The sequence below is a fragment of the Phoca vitulina genome, unplaced genomic scaffold (assembly GCF_004348235.1).
Source record: "Phoca vitulina isolate PV1807 unplaced genomic scaffold, GSC_HSeal_1.0 scaffold35, whole genome shotgun sequence".
NCBI lineage: Eukaryota > Metazoa > Chordata > Mammalia > Carnivora > Phocidae > Phoca > Phoca vitulina.
In genome coordinates this window covers 20,459,673-20,479,326 of record NW_022589738.1, presented here as the reverse complement: position 1 = coordinate 20,479,326, position 19,654 = coordinate 20,459,673, and the positions used below count along the sequence as shown (strand labels likewise).

Genomic DNA, 19,654 nt, shown 5'->3' with positions numbered 1-19,654 from the left:
ATATATATATATATATATATATATATATATATATATATATATATATAAAATATCTGTTTAAGTGTTATTGTTCCCCACTGGACTATCAGCCTCTAGAAAGGAGGATGTCTATTTTAATAATATTTGAATCCAGAGCTTGTTGTGTATTAAATCTGGCATCGGTAGGCACCATTTAAATGTCTATTTGTTATTGTACACAACTGGCACTCACAGATTTTTTTCTTAATGATGTATTTTATCTACATTTCCCATACCAGTAGGGCACAGTAACGTGCACACAGTAGGTAATTAATAAATACTTGTTGACCTCCTATAGGAAGGAAGAACGAATCCACCTCTGCCACACCTACCTCACCCAAGAACTACATTTCCCTTTATGCTTGGCGCAACGCACTCCTATGAAGTGAAAAGAGCGACAATTACTTCCTAAGGCCCCTTTTTTCACCTTCGCCCGCCGATGCCGCAGTGTTCTATGGGAAAGGTAGTTCTAGCGCTCATTGTCTGGCCCCGCTCAAACTGAACCCAAACTAAACTTCCCAGCAAGCAGCGCACTCGCCTGGGAAAGAGGGGCAAGATGGCGGATGCTGAAGAGGGTGCTTTGCGGCCGGCAGGAGCCTCCGCTGCCCCAATTTCGTTCAGCTTCAATCGCACATCTGCCCGGAGACGGCTCGCGGACGACGCGGGTGCGGCTCCAGAGGAGAAGGATTTCTTAAAGACCGTGGAAGGGAGGGAGCTGCAAAGGTGAAGCGCCGGGTCTTTCATCCCTTAGAATTCGGTTCGGTGGGTGCAAGCGGGAGGGTGGAATCTGAGTTGATTGTCTTGGTGGCGGTGGTCTGGAACGCTTGAAGCACAGCCTGGGAAAACTCGTGGAGGCGAGAAGGCGGGAGTGTGGAACAGGAGAGGTGGGGAAATTGGGCCTGACAGCCGTGGCGTTTGAGAAAAGAGGATGTATTCCTCAGAGGGTGTGTCTTTAGGACTTGAGGACCCTGACGTGTGTGCGTTCTGAGAGAAGGGAAGGAGTGATGACAGGACCCCTAGTGTCTCAGCTGAAGCGGTGGAGCTTCACTAGTATGGGGAACGGGGTGGAGTGGCAGATTCGGGTTGGGGGAGACCATCATCAGCTTAGTTCAGAAAGGAGAGTCAGAGGGAGAGGCTTCCAGAAGAAAATCAACCATCCAGGAGATTGATGTGAACCCTGGATCTGGGGAGAGTCTGGGCTGAAGATGGTGATTTGAGTCATTGTGAAGGCCATGGATGTGGGTCTTGGGATGAGCAGAGGGTCCAGGACTGAAGGCTGATTCCTCAAAGGCACTGACATTTAAGAGTTGGGGGTGAGGGAGAGAATCCAAAGAAAGCACCATTAGGGGCGCCTGGGTGGCTCAGTTGGTTAGACGTCTGCTTTCTGCTCAGGTCATGGTTCCGGGGTCCGGGGATCGAGCTCCACATCGGGCTCCCTGCTCGGCGGGAAGCCTGCTTCTCCCTCTCCCACTCCTCCTACTTGTGTTCCCTCTCTCACTGTCTCTCTCTCAATTAAATAAATAAATAAAATCTTTAAAAACAAACAAACAAACAAAGCACCATTAGAGACCTGACAGGAGAGCAAAGGGTGTGGTCCATCTGGGGTGGGGGGTGAGTTTGGCCCTTTCGTTTTCGCTGAAGGGAGGAGTGTGGCTCAGAACCCACTGACCATGCTACTCTCCCAACTTCATGCCGCTGTGTCCACATCAGTGTGAAGCCCTCAGAAACCCCCAAGGAACTCGTCATCCCTTTGATCAAGAATGGCCATCGCAGGCAGCCACCGACCCAGGCCCCTGGGCCATCCACAAATATTGAGGCCTTGGTGGATGGGGTGCTGTCCCAGGCTGTGAAGGAGCTCATTGAGGGTGAGTGATCCCCTCTTCGCCTTGCCCCAGTGAAGGAAGAGGGGGAGGAAAATGGAAGGATAGGGTGGGACCTCATTGCTCCCTCCCATTCTTCCTTAGACTCCAAGAAGTCCCTGGAGGAGAGAGAGAATTCGGGTGTCGACCCCACGCTTGCTATCCCCATGATCCAGAAAGGATGCATCCCTAACGGGGAAGGGGCAGACAGCGAACCCCGGGCTGAGACAGTGAGCTGGCCCCTAACTCCTCCTACCCCAGCCTCCCTTTGCCCTGTCTGCCAGGCTTGCCTCTCTGCACACAGCAGGGAAAGTCTGTGTGTGTATTAGAGGCCTGCTGCCTATCCCTTTCTCCCTCTGTCCTTTTTTGGAAGCATTAACAAATGAATCCAGATGCTGAGGTGTGGAAAACACTTGCATTCTGGGATTATCTGAGTAAGATGAGGAGCTAAGGGAACAGGAAATGCAAAGATCCTGAGGGTAGACTCAGCCTGGAGTGTTTGAGGAACACCAAGGAGACCAGTGTAACTAGAGTGGAATGAGTGAAGAGGAGGAGGGGGAGACGAAGTCAGAAGTGGCAGGGGCTAAACTAAGCAGGGCCTTGTGGACCAGATGAGAGCCATGAGAGGGTTCTGAGCGGAGAGGGGTCAAGCCTTAAGATTTGACAGGATCTCTCTGGCTACTGTGAGCAGAACAGAGTAGTCAGCAAAGGCGGAAGCAAGGAGACCAGTAGCACAGGCTGGAAATGATGGCCACTCAGACCAGAGTGGTAGGAGTGAGGCCTGGAAGGACAGGTCGGGTTTAGTGAGTGAGGGAAGATCAGGGTGAGTACTAATGGCAGCAACAACCGGAGCAGTGGCACGGTGGCAGGGAGTCAGTGTGGTGTGGGTCCATCAGTGAAGCAACCTGCAGTGTGTCTAAAGTGAGTATAAAGAATTGAGGGGGGGATAAAAAGGAATCAAGGGAGTGAGGATGGGAAGTGATAGATAACAGGGGAAGTGAGGGGTGTGTCTACAGAAGCAACCAAGTCTGTCTTTCATACCCACGGACCCCACTTTTCACCGCTTTATTCACAAATTTTTTAGCAATGCTTCTTTGGGGCCTAGTTCTCCTACCGCCCCAAGACCGTCTTCTCTTTCGACTGAACTGTTCTCGTTGGCCTTCAGCTGTCTTCTGGTTTCTTTCATCTTAAAAAAAGACCTTCACTTCACTTTCCATCCTGTTCCCACTTTGGCCTCATTTCTCTCATTTCCTCTCCTTCCCCAGCCTTCAGCATCTCAGTGGGTCACAGTTGCATCCATCCTTCCTCTCACTCAGCCTAAAAACCTTAGAGTCACTCTTGACTCCCCTCTTTGTTTCATACCCCTTATGCAGGCTTTCAGCAAAATCCTGTCATCTCCCTTTGCAGAATACATCCAGAATCTGACCACTTTTCACCAGTACCTACCTACCACTCTGGTCTGAGCCACCAGCATCTCTCATCTGGACTGTTGCAGGAACTTCCTCATGGGCCCCCTTTTGGTGGCCACCCTCCTGCAGCTCCAGCCCAGACCTCCTGATTCATCTCTCACTGCCCCTCTCTGCCTCCACATCTCTTTTTCAGTCAGGTTGACTTTCATGATGCTCTTCCCACATACCAAACTTGTCCTGCCTCAGGGCCTTTGCTCTTACTGTTCTCTCTGCTTGGACTACCCGTCCTTCTCACATCCTTATGGCTCCCTCTGTCATCTCTTTCTGGTCTCTGCTCAGATATCAACTCAGTGATATTCCCTTCTCCATCCCTCTGCATCCCCTCAATCTGCTTTATTTTTCTTCATATAACTTACCACTACCTGACATACCCTGTTTTATGTATTTTTTTTATTCTGTGTCTCTACAACTAGAATGTCAGCCCCACAGGGCAGGATCGGGGGGTTTTGTCTGTTTTGGTCACTGCTTTACCCTCATCAGCTAGGTCAGTACCTGGCACAGAATAGGTGCTTTATAATTATTTGTTGAAGGACAATGTGGAGGACTAAAGTGAGGGACAGCAAGAGGAAATCAAAACTAACCTTGAGCTTACTGGAAAAGAAGCACTGAGGGTCATCCGCTGGGTGTTAGTAAACGTGCTTCTGAGGGCCCACCATGGGCCCAGCCTGACCATCCTTTCTCTGCTGAACCTGTAGGTGCCGGAGGAAGCTGATTACGAGGCAGTCCCCGTAGAGGCCTATGGGCTGGCCATGTTACGAGGCATGGGCTGGAAACCTGGCGAGGGCATTGGCCGCACCTTCAATCAGTGAGTTCTAGGGTAGGGGCAGGGGGCAGCAGACAGGGCAGTGAACAAGACCCCCATGAGTTACCGCCCGTCCAGAACCATCCAGGCGGGGAGAAGGCATGTCACCACCCTAAGTAACTCAGTAAGCCTTTCCACTACTGTTTCAGTTTCCTGTTTGCCCTTTGAAACTCTGTAACGGGATCCCGTTTATGTATAGGTTACCTTTCTGAGCATCACCTTCCTCATCTGCAAAATGGGGATGGTGATAATACTGATTTCCCAGGTCTGTTGCAGAATTACATGAAATTATGCACATAAAGCACTTATAGCAGGCCCTGGTCCCAAATAAACATAGACGAGACATTTGCTGTTATCACCCAGACTTAGGATCCCTTCTCCGTTTTCAACTCCAAAGAATTCTGAAAACCATTTTTTTCATAAACCACTTAGTAGCCAAACATGACCTGAATTGATGGAGAGCATATTATAGTTGATTTCTCCTGCTTGGTGTGAATATTTGTACGATTTCCCCTGTAGAAATATTAGGGTATTTGATTATAGGGATCTGCCTCAGATGCCACTGTAGATAATATGTAAAAGATGGTATATCCAGTGTGTTATTAGGTTGGACCAAATGAAATTGCTATTTCTATAGATCAAAAACAGTCCTAATGTGAGATCAGGAAGGATATTCTTGACATGTTGACAGGGTGGGATTTGGGTGGTGGTAGTGGGGACACTGAAGACTTGCACACACGCACACACACACACACACACACACACACACACCCTCCCCGTATCCCTGGCCCAACAAGCTCGTATACTGTGCTCCCTGCAGAGTGGTGAAGCCCCGTGTCAACTTACTGAGGCCGAAGGGGTTAGGGCTGGGTGCCAACCTGAATGAGGTCCAGGCCCTGGTCTCCACTGGCCCCCACCACCAACCAAAGCCAGATGAGGAGCAAGAGAAGGATAAGGAAGACCAGCCTCGAGGACTGGTGCCTGGAGGGGCTGTGGTGGTTCTTTCCGGCCCTCACCGAGGCCTCTACGGGAAGGTAAGGAACCACCCTAGGCCTAGAGCCCAAGACAGGCAGCAGAGAAGATTGATGTGAGGGGTCAGAGGGAGGAGGAATTGATGGAAAGGCTGGATGGGAGTCCTTGTCTTTCAGGCCTGCCTGGCTTGCTGCCTCACTCAGTAACTCAGAACCACTTGCTGGGCCTTTCTGGGCCTCAGTTTCCAACTGAGAGAGAGAGAATGCCATATGCCACATGTTCCTGAGACTTAAATTCTTTAAAATATATCCAAGGCACACAGTCTGGTAGGGGAGACACATGGACCAGGCCCAGTCCCAGACCTTGGGCCAGTCTGGTGGGGGAGACACAGGGGTCAGGCCTATTGGAGGTAAGAGTGGATAGCTTGGTCCTAGGAATGTGGGTTTAGTCCTCTCAACCCCTGCCTAACTTCTTCCCCCCAACACTTCAGGTAGAAGGCCTCGATCCTGACAATGTTCGGGCCGTGGTTCGCCTGGCCGTGGGGAACCGCATGGTGACTGTTAGTGAGTACTGCCTGCGGCCTGTTTCCCAGCAGGAGTTTGACAAGAACTGCTTGGATCTCAGTGAGTGAGCCTCCTACCTTGCTGGGAGAGCTGGAGAAGCATTCCAGGGGGGGCAGTAGAGCCTGTCTCGGGGGGCGAGGCTGGGGGGGAGGGCGGGTGTCAGATCCGCAGAGGGGAGGGGCCGCGGTCTGCCTGGCAGGTGTGTCATCTGGTCAGAGGTCAGGGGGTGAGAGCGAAGATAAATGGTTTATTCAGTCTGAAGAAAAATTGATCTAGTTACCCTGGGGCTTTAGCCTCTTTCTGAGAGAGAAAAAACAGGTATAGAAACCTATGCCTATCCTCAGGAGGTCTGTCTGTTCAAGGTGATGAGCCTCTCTTCTTCTAGAGTGTGAGGGCACCTGGGACTAGGCCATGACCAAGGAGGAAGGCAATCCAGGCATGGCAGCAGGATGGGGGCAGTTTGGCAGATGGGAGATAGGTGCTGACAGAGCTCTCGGATTTCCCTAGCCCACACTAGGTGGTTGCCTCAGATCAGTACCATCAGCACATGCTGGAGTGGCTAAGGAAGGCATCCTGAAGGAAGCCGCAGCAGTTGAGGGGAAGGGGAGAGCATTCTAATGGCACCAGCAAAGTTGTGATGGTGGGAGGGGACACTGAGGCAGGTGGGAGGTGGCCCGAGGCCGAGGTGTAGCCTGCCGGGTCAGAGAATGGCACACTGAGGCTCCTTCCTGGTTCTCCACACACTCTTGCACAGGCCAGATGAGCAAAACTTCCCCAGGGCAACAGAACGGAACAGCCTCATCATGGAAGGCCCTCCCGGATCAGGACCTTCCCGGCCGGCAGGAGGACCCAGAGAGGAAGCGGAAACACCTTCCTGACCGGTGGGACCCTGGGCATCTGGGATAGGGGGAGAAAGCAAGGCTGTGGAAGCGTTCTAGCAGTCAGAGAAGGCTTCCGGGGCAAGGCAGGCACATAGAAGGAACTGGGGACGGCTTTCTGGGTGCGTGTCACAGCCGCAGAGGTGGGGGGACCGGAACGTGCGTCTGAGCAGCTAAGCCTCGCATTGGCCCCTTTCCACAGACAGGAGCCTGTAGCCAAGAGTGAGAAGGCCGGCCCCCGGAGCCAGCAGTGGTTGCACAGGGACCTGCGTGTGCGCTTTGTGGACAGGCAGCATAAGGGCGGCCAGTATTACAACACCAAGGTGGGAACCCTGCAACCTGGTGCCCCCTCCGCCCCCAGGGACTAGGCCCCCGTAACTCTAACATTCTCACACCCCCTGGCCCTCTACCCAGATGACGATTGAAGATGTCCTCAGCCCAGATACCTGTGTGTGTAGGACAGACGAAGGCCGGATCCTGGAAGGTGAGTGTGAGTGATGACCACTGGGTCGTCACCATCCCGGAGGCCGAGTGGGAAGGCTGTCTTCGACCAAGAGGCTGGCGTGGGCAAAGGCTGGGAGGTTGGGCAGAGTTCAGGTATTTTGCAAGGCCCAGAATCTTCTGACAGAACCTGAGGCGCTTCTGTGATGGTGATTATCTGAGCCCCTCTTTCCCCATGAGCGAGTACTGGCATAAAAATGAGCTCTTTCTCCCTCTGAGGACCGGGCCTCGTACGGATGTGTACGGAACTCCCCATGCAGGGCAGGCAGGTGACACGCCCATAGTAAACGGGATCAGTTGCCATCACCCACCATCTTTGTGCATAAGTGCTCCCTTTCTTATCGTTATTTCTAGGAACTGCTCCTTAGGTGTCCTTGCCTGTGAAGTGGGGTGCTGGGACCCCTACCTGTCAACAGGGTGCAGGGTGGCTCTGGGCAATACAGGAAAGGCCTTCTGACAGGACCCTGGGTGGGCTGGCCCTGGCCGAGGGCCTCACTCACTCCCCTTTCCTCATCTGCAGGCATAAAGGAAGGCATGCTGGAGACCCTGGTCCCCAAGGTCGAGGACCGGGTGATGGTGGTGCTGGGGCCACAGGCTGGAAGGGTGAGTCTCAGACCTGGGTGTGGGTGGGCAGGGGCCATACAGGGGCCATGCAGGGGCTGTCCCAGCGTCCAGGTTGGCCTTGCTGACTCTACCCGCCACTGCTCCAGGTGGGCCACCTGCTGGGCCGGGACAGAGAACGGAGCCGGGCTCTGGTGCAGCTGCGGAGAGAGAATCAGCTGGTGGAGCTTCACTATGATGCTGTCTGCCAGTACGTGGGCCCCAGGGACTCTGATGAAGACTGACCCGCGGCCCCACTCCCACCCCCACCCCACCATCCCCGGCCTGCTGCCGGCTCTGTACAGTGTGAAAAGCCTGTCTTCGCAGAGGTGGGGAGGTCACCGTTCCGCCGTCTGCTTGCACTGCAGCTCCAGGACAAGGACAGGGACAGGGCACGAGATAGACGGACCAGAAGGGAGGCTCGAAACAAACTGAGTATTTTCCAGAAGTTAGTGTGTAATAAAAATCATTTCCCAAACTTAGTAGAATGATGAGATCATAAATGTGTGCTGAGCTGAGTGGAAGTGGGAACTGGGCTGACTGAGGTGGGAGCCACTCCGGGCTTCAGCCCCACGGCCCTGTAGGGGCTGACAGACAAGTCAAAGGATGCACCTGCTCACGAGCTCATTCTTGGAACACCGAAGCTATGAAGTGTGTCCCTTGAGCAGATACTACGGAGCCTGGAATGCCGCATCTCTGCACAACTTTCTGAGTGAGAATCCCAGCAGTGGCTCTGCTTTTACTCTTGGCCCAGATCAGATATCTTGCGCCAGTGACGAGAGTCCAGAGGAAAGGGAGGCTTCTACCCACAAATAGGATATGTTTGTGCTACCTCCCAGAGCGGCCAGTTAATTTCGGGGCCCCCATTTTAGGCCCCAAACTTTGGCTTGACGGTAAAAAAGTTTTGTGTGTCCCGGGTAGAATTTCTCTGATTCCTCCAGGTAACTGGACTCTCAGAAAGGTTATTGTCAGACAGTCCTTAAACTTTTTCCTATTTAACGGGCTGAGATAGAAAAGCAGCAAGGGAAGCAGAGCTTTAGGCACAATTGCTTCTAAATTATCCCCAGTCACTAAGTTGTTGATGTAATAAATGATGTATGAGCTAGATCTGTACCCCCCAGTATAAACTCATGACGTGTCAGAACATGGCACAGCACTGGAGAATTTTTTTTTAAATAACTGAATTATCGCATTGAAATTCTTACAACTCTTTTTTTCTGATTAAATCTTTAAAAAAATGTTTTTAATTGTTGAAGTATAATTGATATACAATGTTATCTTAGTTTCAGGTGTACAGTATAGTGATTTGACAATTCTGTACGTGACGCCATGCCCACCATGCGAAGTGTACTCACCAGACAATGTTATTACGACGTTATTGACTCTCTTCTCTGTGGTGTACCTTTCATCTCCCTGACTTACTTACTTAGTTTCTTATTTGTTTGTTTGTTTGTTTATTTATTTATTTGATAACTGGGAGTTTATACCTCTTAATCCCCTTCACCTATTTTGCCCATCCCCCTCCTCTTTGGCAAACATCCCCTAGAGCAGAATAATAAAGCTAAGCTGCTGTCCCTGCCAAGTAGAGGCAGACTGCTGTTTTGAGCCAAAATTGAGCCAATACAGAAAAACAGTGAGTTGGCCAATTCAGTGGCCATATGCCGAGTAAGGTAAGGGATGATCAGAAAACCTTCCAGTCTCATACCCCATTGTGAAGTACACTTGCAAAGACCAATTTTATGGATTTCCTGGTTTGTCATCCCTAATTAATTCCAGAACTCATCTGTTTTCAAGATTGGCCTAGCAGGGTGGTTAAGGCAGACAGCAAAGGACAAACCCCCACCCCCAGTTGCTCCAGTTCCTGAGTCGTAATGGTGATTGTCCACACTGCCCCCGGACTCCCCGGCTGGGTTATATTTTTCATGTTGTGGGGAAGGAATGTCACGCCTTCTCAAGGTTCCCAATCTAGCATGTCCAGTAGTCTAGTTCCCATGTTGTATGTGCTACATTCAGTCAAGAAGGCCTCCTCCTTTCTCCAAATCGTAGTAAATTCATCTTGGTAACACCCTCGAGAAGAGCTTAAAGCTTCCTGCAGGATGGCACCGGTCCCCTGTCTCTGCCCTGCAGTGTGGCATAACCTGGCAGTTTCAGACAATCCCTCTCCTCCCTGCGCCATGATACTTAAGATAGATCTTTCATCAGATTTCAGTTTCCTGGAGTTGACTGTCTTCTCCCGAGCCTGTCTTCAGAAACGGGGCCTGAAGTTCTTGAATACACCCCCGTGTCCAGAACGCATAGCCCTAGCAGAGCACCTGGTCCCCCAACAGACCATCGCGGCTTTTTGTGCTTCCCTGAGTGGATCCCTCCTGATCCCTCAGTTCCAGGACAGGCTCCTTACATCCCAGGAAGTGTGGACAGTATCAGGAGGCTTTCCCAGTCTGTCCCTTGTTCTTGCGCACAAGGAAAATTCTGTCTCGGCTCTCTGCCTGCTGCTTGCTGGCTGCCAAGATTGCCCCTTTGGCCACAGTTGCTGTGGCAACAGCTGCGAGCCTGTGAATTCTCTTCCCGCCACCCGCAAGCCAGGGACCGTGACACGTACAATTTGTTCAGGCTGGCTTCCTCCACGTCACAGGGAATGAACAAGATGTGGGTGAGAAAGCATCTGCCTCCCCTGCTAAGTCTCCAGAAATCTCCCTGGCAGGTTGCTGCCTGTGTTAGACGCTGTCCAGACACAGTCGTGAATTCGTGGCAGCAGACTCAAGAAGCAGCTTCTTTGCCTTTCAGAGAGGAGCCAATTATTTGGGCCCTTAGGACTTTTGCCTGGGGCTGAGCTTGGTGGCAGATAACGTGCAGTTAGATTCTCCTCTGATATTCTTTCCTCAGCCAGGGGCTCCTCTCCTCCGCTCCCAGGTTGGGGCCTCTTAACCTCCATGTTCTGGCACCATGCAGAATGATGAAGGACCCAATAAGGGTCCTTGGAAAGCTGCACAAGGAGCTGTGGGTCCTCACCAAGTGCCACTATTGCCCCAATCCATTCAACAGGCGTCTCTTGAGCCTTCACTGTATTCCAGGTACCATTCCGCATGCTAGGGATACAGAAGAGAGTAAATCATTCAACAAATGAGTCCCTACTATATGCCAGACATGATTCTAAATACTGGGGATACAGCCATGAACAAAACAGATGAAGATCATTGCCCTTGTGGAGCTGATGTTCCAGTGGGGCTGAGAGACAATAAGCAGTATAAGAGGTAAATGATTTAGTATGCTAGAAGGCGAGAGGAGCCATGGTGGAAAAAAGAACAGCAGGGTCAAAGGGATCCAGGGTGGGCAGAAGGCAGTACTTTTTTTTTTTAAGATTTTATATATTTGAGAGAGAGCGTGTACGCACAAGCTGGGGGGAGGGGCAGAGGGAGAGGGAGAAGCAGGCTCTCCACTGAGCAGAGACTCGATGCGGGGCTCGATCCCAGGACCCTGGGATCATGACCTGAGCTGAAGGCAGACGCTTAAGCGACTGAACCACCCAGGCACCCCAAGCCTATTCTCTTTTAAAAACTGCTTGAAGAATATGAAATTTAAGGATACAACACCCCCTTTGTCTTTGCCATATCCTATTTATAGGTTGTTTTCAGAAAGCACTAATATGAAGATTCAGAATATCAACAGAAATGAATAAAACAAAATAACTTTTCATATTTGGGGCCTAAGAGATGACTTTTTATGCTCTGTCAGAAATATCACAAAGAGACATGCACACAGAAAGAGATGGTGGTGGCCCAGGAAGGCAGAAGAGGGGTTGTATTATTTCTAAAATAACATGTATACACCCATGAAAACATCATCACAATCATGATGGTGAGTATATTGTCACTCCCAAAAGTTTCCTCTGCCCCTTTATAATCCCTTCTTCCTGCCCCACCCCCATCCCCATGCACCCACTGATTTGCTTTCTGTCACTGTAATTTAGTTTGCATTTTCTAGAGTTTTCTATAAATGAATCATTGAGTATGTACTCTTTTCTGTCTGATAGACTCTGCAGAATTTTTGGAGATTCATCCATGTAGTTCCATGTATCAATAGGTCATTCCTGGGTTTTTTGGTAAGATAAAATCCACATACCATAGAATCCACCCCTTTCAAGTATACAATTCAATGGTTTTAGTATATTCACAAGGTTGTGCAACCATCACCACTATCTCATTCCAGAACATTTCATCACCCCTAAAAGAAACCCTGTACGGGGGGGGTGGGGGGGTGGAGGATGGGGTAACTGGGTGATGGGCACTGGGGAGGAGGGTGTGTGTTGTAATGAGCACTGGGTATTATATAAGACTGATGAATCACAGACCTGTACCCCAGAAACAAATAATACATTATATGTTAATAAAAAAATAAAAGAAACCCCGTACCAATTAATACTCACTCTCCATTTTTCCCTCCCCCCAGCCCCTGGCAACTACTAATCTATTTTCTGTCTCTATAGATTTGTCTCTTCTGGATATTTTATATAAATGAACCATACAATACGTGACCTTTTGTGTCTGGCTTCCTTCGCTCAACATAATGTTTTCAAGGTTGACACGTTATAGTAGGTATCAGTACTTCATTCCTTTTCATGGTATAATATTTCATTGTATTGATATACCACCTTTTGTTTATCTACTTATGTGTTGATGGAGATTAGCATACAAGTTTTTGAATGGACATATGTTTCGTTTTCTTGTGGGTAGACTTCTAGGGATGGAATGACTGGATCATATAATAAGTATATGTTTAATATTTTAAGAAACTGTCAATATCCCAGTGTCCAGCAGAGTATGTAGTATATAGTATGCTTTCATTGAGTAATTGTTGTATAAAGAATAACTGACTTTATGACCAAAAAATAGCCCTGTCAAACTGTTTCCCAAAGTGCTTGTACCATTTTACATTCCTGCCAGTAGTGTACGAGAGTTCCATTCCTCCACATCCTCATCAGTTTTTGGTATGGTTAGTCATCCAGATTCTATCCATTCCAATATTTGTTTCTGGTATTCATTGTGGTTCTAATTTTCATAACCCTAATAAGCAGTGATATTGAGCATCTTTTCATGTGTTTAATTGCCACCTGTGTATCTTCTTTGATGAAGAGTCTGGTAAAATTCTTTGCCTCTTTTTTAAAAATGGGCTATTTGTTTTATTGAGTTTTTAGAGTTCTTTATATATTGTGGATAGAGATACTTTATCAGACAGATGCTTTGCAAGTATTTTCTCCCAGTGTGTGGCTTGTCTTTTCATTCCCTCAACAATGTCTTTTGAAAAGCAGAAACGTTGGGGTGTGTGGGTGGCTCAGTCGGTTAAGTATCTGCCTTCAGCTCAGGTCGTGATCCCAGGGTCCTGGGATCGAGCCCCACGTTGGGGCTCCCTGCTCAGGGGGAGTCTGCTTCTCCCTCTCCCTCTGCCCCTTCCCCCGTCATGCTTGCTCTCTCTCTCTCTCTCTCTCTCAAATAAATAAATAAATATCTTTTTTTTTAAATTTATTTTTTTAAAAGATTTTATTTATTTATTTGAGAGAGAGAGAATGGAAGAGAGAGAACGAGATGGGGGAGGGTCAGAGGGAGAAGCAGACTCCCTGCTGAGCAGGGAGCCTGATGCGGGACTCAATCCCGGAACTCCAGGATCATGACCTGAGCCGAAGGCAGTTGCTTAACCAACTGAGCCACCCAGGCGCCCAATAAATATCTTTTTAAAAAAGAAAAGCAGAAATGTTAAATTTTGATGAAGTCAAACATATTGATTTGTTCTTTTTGGATTGTCCTTTTGATGTCATATCAAAGAGATCTTGGCCTAATCCAAGGTCACAAAGGATTTCTAGAAGTCTCATGGTTTTAGATTATACATTTAGGACTATAGTTAATTTTGAATTAATTTTTGGGCATGGTGGGAGGTACAGATCCAGGCTCGTTCTTTTGCATATGGATATCAAACTGTTCTAGTACCATTTGTTGAAAAGACTATCCTTCCTCCACTGCATTGCTATAAACCTTTGTCAAAAATCAGTTATCCAGGGCGCCTGGGTGGCTCAGTCATTAAGTGTCTGCCTTCGGCTCAGGTCATGATCCCAGGGTCCTGGGATCGAGTCCCACATCAGACTCCCCACTCGGCGGGGAGTCTGCTTCTCCCTCTCCGTCTGCCTGCCACTCTGCCTACTTGTGCTCTCTCTATCTCTCTGTCAAATAAATAAAATCTTTAAAAAAAAAATGAGTTATCCAGGGTGCCTGGGTGGCTCAGTTGTTTAGGCGACTGCCTTTGACTCAGGTCATGATCCTGGAGTCCCAGGATCGAGCCCTGCATCGGGCTCCCTGCTCAGTGGGGAGTCTGCTTCTCCCTCTGACTCTCCCCCCCTCATGCTCTCTCTCTATCATTATCTCTCTCAATAAATAAATAAAAATCTTTAAAAATAAAATCAGTTATCCACCACAATGAAAAGAAAAAAATTAGTTGTCCATATATGTATCGATTTGTTTCTGTACTCTATAATGTTCTATTGATATATTTGTCTATCTGTATGTCAATCTTTTTTTTTTAAGATTTTATTTTTTTTTGTTTTTGTTTTAAAGATTTTATTTATTTATTTGACAGAGACACAGTGAGAGAGGGAACACAAGCAGGGGGAGTGGGAGAGGGAGAAGCAGGCTTCCCGCGGAGCAGGGAGCCCGATGTGGGGCTCGATCCCAGGACCCTGGGATCATGACCTGAGCCAAAGGCAGATGCTTAACGACTGAGCCACCCAGGCACCCCTCTGTATGTCAATCTTATACTGTATTGATTACTGTAGCTTTATAATGATTCTTGAGATCAGGTAGTGTTAGCCCTTCAACTTTGTTATTCTTTTGCAAAGTTGTTTTGGATATTTTATATTTCCATATGAATTTTAGGAACTATTTGTCAATTTCTACAACAAAAGAGCCTACTGGATTTGGATCAAATCTACAGGTCAATTTGGGAAGAATCAACATGTTAATAATATTTAGCCTTCTGACTCATGAACAAGGGTCATTTATATATGCCTTCTTTAATTTCTCTCAGCAGTTTTTGTAGTCTTCGATATATATGTCTAGCATATCTTTTGTCAGATTTATCCCTAAGTATTTCATATTTCTTTTTTTATATAAGTTAGTCTCTATGCCCAATGTGGGGCTTGAACTCACAACCCTGAGGTCAAGAGTCACATGCTCTACTGACTGAGCCAGCCTGGTGCTCCAGTATTTCATATTTCTTGATATTGTATGTATTATTTTTTATTTCAATTTACAGTTTATTGCTAATGTATAGAAATACAGTTGCATTTTGTACATTGGTCTTATATCTTGTAACCTTGCTAAACATTAATTTTATTAGCTTTTTTATAGATTCCACTGGGTTTTCTACCAGATAATCATATTGTCTTCAAATAAAGACACTTTTACTTCTTCCTTACCAATCTGGTTGCCTTGTTGTTGTTTTTTCTTGCCTTGATGCACTCACTAGAATCTTTAGTACAATGTGAAATAGCAATAGTGAGAATAGATATCTGTTCCTGGTTTTAGGAAAAAAGCATTCAATCTTTCGCCATTAAGTATAATGTTAACTGTGGATTTTTTTTTTTCCTCTCCAACATACCTATCCTATTATAGGTATGTTATTTTATCCTACCTATAGGATAGGTATATTATCCTACCTATAGAATAGGTACATTATCCTACCTATCTCCAACATACCTATTATTTATAGGTAACCATAGGTTACCTATTAAACAACCATTTATTACCAAGCAGGCTCAACACGTCTTAATCATAAGCTATAAACTTGGCAAAGTCCCAGCTTCCTGTCCTTCTAGGGACTCTTGTCATACCTTGAATCAAAGAGTTCCCTTGTGGCAAGTAAGACAATACTCCAGGGGCAGAGTTTATTATTTTTTTTTTAAAGATTTTATTTATTCATTTGACACACAGAGAGAGTGCGCACCAGCAGGGGGAGCAGGAGGAGAGGGAGAAGCAGGCTCCCCGCTGAGCAGGGAGTCCAATGTGGGACTCGATGTAGGACTCGATCCCAGGACCCTGGGTTCATGACCTGAGCTGGAGGCAGACGCCTAACCAAATGAGCCATCCAAGCGCCCCAGAGTTCTATTATTTTGTAGTATCAGACAACCAGTGATTCTCGAAATGTGGACCCCAAACCAGCAGCATCAGCATCATCTTGAAACAGTATAGAAATGCAAATTCTCAGGCAACCTTCTGGATATGAATTTGACATTCTGGGGGTAGAGACCAGCACTCTATTAAAATAAGCCCTTCAGAGAATTATAATATGAGCTCCAGTTAAGAAGTACTCTTCCGGGGGGCGCCTGGGTGGCTCAGTCATTAAGCGTCTGCCTTCGGCTCAGGTCATGATCCCAGGGTCCTGGGATCGAGCCCCCATTGGGCTCCCTGCTCATCGGGAACCCTGCTTCTCCCTCTCTCACTCCCCCTGCTTGTGTTCCCTCTCTCGCTGTCTCTCTCTGTCAAATAAATAAATAAAATCTTTAAAAAAAAAAGAAGAAGAAGAAGAAGTACTCTTCCAGGATGCCTGGGTGGCTCAGTTGGTTAAGCGTCTGCCTTCAGCTTGGGTCGTGATCCCAGGGTCCTAGGATCAAATCCCACGTTGGGCGCCCTGCTCAGCAGGGAGCCTGCTTCTCCCTCTGCCTGCTATTCTCCCTGCTTGTGCTCTCTCTCTCTCTCTGACAAATAAATAAAATCTTGAAAAAAAAAAAGAAGTGCTCTCTAAAAACAAAACAAAAAATGGCAGAGGTAGGTCTGTTTCAGGGTCAAGGTTTGGGCAACACATCTGAGGCCAAAGTCCACAGTCACAACTAGATTCTCACGTCTATTAATGCAAGATAGAGAGGGCTTCAAAAATACTTTAGCCAGGGATGCCTGGGTGGCTCAGTCAGTTAAGCATCTGACTCTTGATTTCTGCTCAGGTCATGATCTCAGGGTCGTGAGATAGAGCTCCTCGTCAGGCCCCACATCAGAGTCTGCTTGAGATTCTCTTTTTCCCTCTCCCTCTGCCCTTAGCCCTGCTCGCGCATGCATGCACTCTCTCTCTCTAAAATAAATAAATAGGGTGCCTGGGTGGCTCAGTCAGTTGAGCGTCTGCCTTTGGCTCAGGTCATGGTCCTGGGGTCATGGGATCGAGCCCCGCATCGGGCTCCCTGCTCAGCGGAGCGTCTGCTTCTGCCTCTGCTCCTGCCTCTGCTCCTGCCTCTCCCTCTGCCACTCCCCCTGCTCATGCTCACTTGCGCTCTCTCTCTCAAATAAATAAAATCTTTAAATAAATAAATAAATAAATAAATAAATACAATCTTTTAAAAGAAATGTTAGGGGTGCCTGGGTGGCTCAGTTGGTTAAGCGTAGGACTCTTGGTTTCAGCTGGGGTCATGATCTCAGGGCTGTGAGAATGGCCCACTCAGTGGGGTGTCTTCTTGAGATTCTCTTTCCCCCCAAAATAAAGAAATAAAAATTTTAAAAAACTTTAGCCAATCCACATCTTTTTTTCTTTCAAGGAGCTTTTATTTTGTAAATTTTATTGTGGTAAGAATACAACTTGAGATCTACCCACTTTAAGTGTACAATACATAATTGTTGACTATAGGTACAATGTTGCATAGCAGATCTCTAGAACTTATTCATCTTAATCTAACTGAAATTCTATACCTGTTGATTAGTAACTCCCCATTTCCCCCTCCCTCTAACCTCTGGTAACCACCATTCCAGTCTTTGATTTTATGAATTTGACTATTTTACATACCTCATATAAGTGGAATCAGCATCTTTCCATGTCTGGCTTATTTCACTTAGCAAAATGTCTTCAAGTCCATACACATGGTTGTATATTGCAGTATTTCCTTCTTTTTAAAGGCTAAATAGGATTCCATTGTACATACATGCTGCATTTTCTTTATCCATTCATCTGTCTACCCAGATTTAGGTTGTTTCCACATGTTAGCTACTGTAAATAATGCTGCAAGAAACACGAGAGTGCTAATATCTCTTCAAGATCCTAATTTCAATTTCTTTGGATAAATACCCAGTAGCGCAATTGCTGGATCATATGGTAGTTCTACTGTTAATTTTTTGAGGAACCTCCATATTGTTTTGCAGAGTGGCTGCACCAGCTTGCATTCCCACCAACAGTGCACGAGGGTTCCCCTTTTTCCACATCCTCGCCAACACCTGTTGTTTCTTGTGTTGTTGATTTTAGCCATTCTGACCAGTGTGAGGTGATACCTCAGTGTGGTTTTGATTTGCATTTCCTTGAAGATGAGTGGCAATGAGTACTTTTTCATACACCTGTTGCATAGATGCTCTCCATCAGGTTGAGGAAGTTCTTTTCTATTCCTACTTTCCTTAGTGTTTTATCAGGAAATCATGTTTAATTTTATCAACTTCTTTTTCTTTTTTTTTTTTTAAAGATTTTATTTATTTATTTGACAGAGAGAGACACAGCGAGAGAGGGAACACAAGCAGGGGGAGTGGGAGAGGGAGAAGCAGGCTTCCCACGGAGCAGGGAGCCCAATGTGGGGCTCGATCCCAGGACCCCGGGATCATGACCTGAGCCGAAGGCAGATGCTTAATGACTGAGCCACCCAGGCACCCCTCAACTTCTTTTTCTGCATCTATTGAGATGATCATATGTTTTTTTTTCTTTTGTTGTTTGTTAGTATGGGAAGTTACATTGATTTTTGAATGTTAAAGCAGCCCTGCATTGCTGGAATAAACTCCACTTGATTGTGATATATTATCTTTTTAATATATTGTTGGAATAAATTTGCTAAAATAATGTTTAGAATTTTTGCATCTGTGTTCATAAGGGATATTTGTCTTTAGTGTTCTTTTTCTGTAATGTCTTTATCTGGTTTTCGTATTGGAGTAATGCTGGTCCCATTGAATGGCTGGGAAGTATTCAAATTTTTGCAAGAGTTTGTGTAGAGTTGATATTATTTCTTCCCTAAAATGCTTGACAGAATTCACCAGTGACACCTTCTAGGCCTGGAGTTTTCTTTGTAGGAAGGATTTTAACTGTAAAGTCCATTTCTTTAATAGATATAGGGTTATTCAGGATATCTATTTCTTTTGTTTAATTATGGCAAAATACACATAGCATAACATTTCCCATCTTGGCCATTTTTAAGTGTACAGTTCAGTGTCATTAAGTCCATTTACATTGTTGAGCAGCCATCATCACCATCCATCTCCAGAACTCTTTTCATCTTGCAAAATCGAAATTCTGTACCCATTAAACAGTTACTCCTCATTCTTTCCTCTTCCATCCCAACTATCTACGAGTTCTTGAGGGAGCTTTGGTAATTTGTATCTTTCAAGGAATTTGTATATTTTGATTAAGTTGTGGGATTTATTGGCATAAATTTTAAAAATATTCTATTTCTTTTCGGTAGGTAGCTGAGCGTGGGCCTTGAACTCACAACCCTGAGATCAAGATCTGAGCTGAGAACAAGAGTCTGACACTTAAATGACTGAGCCACCCAGGCGCCCCTAAAAATATTCTTTTATCCTCTTCAGTTTCTGTAGAACTTATAGTGATGTCACCTCTCATTCCTGTTACTGATAAGTGGTGTCTTCTCTCTTTTTTTTTCTTATAAGTCTTCATGTTTATCAATTTTATTGACCTCAACTAACCAGCTTTTGGTTTCATTAATTTTCTCGATTGTTTTCCTGTTTTCTATTTCCATTCATTTCCACTTTGATCTTTATCATTTCCTTTCTTCTTTTTTTTTAAGATTTTATTTATTTATTTGACAGAGAGAGACACAGCAAGAGAGGGAACACAAGCAGGGGGAGTGGCAGAGAGAGAAGCAGACTCCCCGCCGAGCAGGGAGCCCAACGCGGGACTGGATCCCAGGACCCTGGGATCATGACCTGAGCAGAAGCAGACGCCCAATGACTGAGCCACCCAGGTGCCCCTACTTCCTTTC

General features: G+C 46.7%; 1 protein-coding gene across 2 annotated transcripts; it reads left to right on the top strand.

Annotated features, from left to right (window-relative positions):
* Positions 1–487: 487 nt before the first annotated feature.
* Positions 488–11,871, top strand: GPKOW (G-patch domain and KOW motifs). Of its 2 annotated transcripts, XR_004302074.1 has the most exons (12): positions 575–741; positions 1,729–1,883; positions 1,983–2,107; positions 4,042–4,151; positions 4,969–5,182; positions 5,611–5,743; positions 6,438–6,564; positions 6,764–6,884; positions 6,976–7,045; positions 7,583–7,665; positions 7,773–10,904; positions 11,395–11,871. XR_004302074.1 is itself a non-coding variant. In XM_032426766.1 (11 exons), the coding sequence occupies exons 1-11, from the start codon at positions 575–577 to the stop codon at positions 7,905–7,907; spliced, it is 1,440 nt and encodes a 479-aa protein (XP_032282657.1). In that variant the 5' UTR covers positions 488–574; the 3' UTR covers positions 7,908–11,036. The 2 variants fall into 2 exon arrangements, 1 of the variants encoding a protein (XP_032282657.1); XM_032426766.1 differs by lacking the exon at positions 11,395–11,871 and having other exon boundaries at positions 488–741; positions 7,773–11,036.
* Positions 11,872–19,654: the final 7,783 nt, after the last annotated feature.

Excerpts from the sequence above, each read along its gene's own strand:
- GPKOW (XM_032426766.1), top strand. The coding sequence starts at position 575 with ATGGCGGATGCTGAAGAGGGTGCTTTGCGGCCGGCAGGAGCCTCCGCT. Across the intron at positions 742-1,728 it reads GAAGGGAGGGAGCTGCAAAG|TGTGAAGCCCTCAGAAACCC; the intron begins GTGAAGCGCCGG and ends TGTCCACATCAG. Across the intron at positions 6,885-6,975 it reads GCCAGTATTACAACACCAAG|ATGACGATTGAAGATGTCCT; the intron begins GTGGGAACCCTG and ends CCCTCTACCCAG.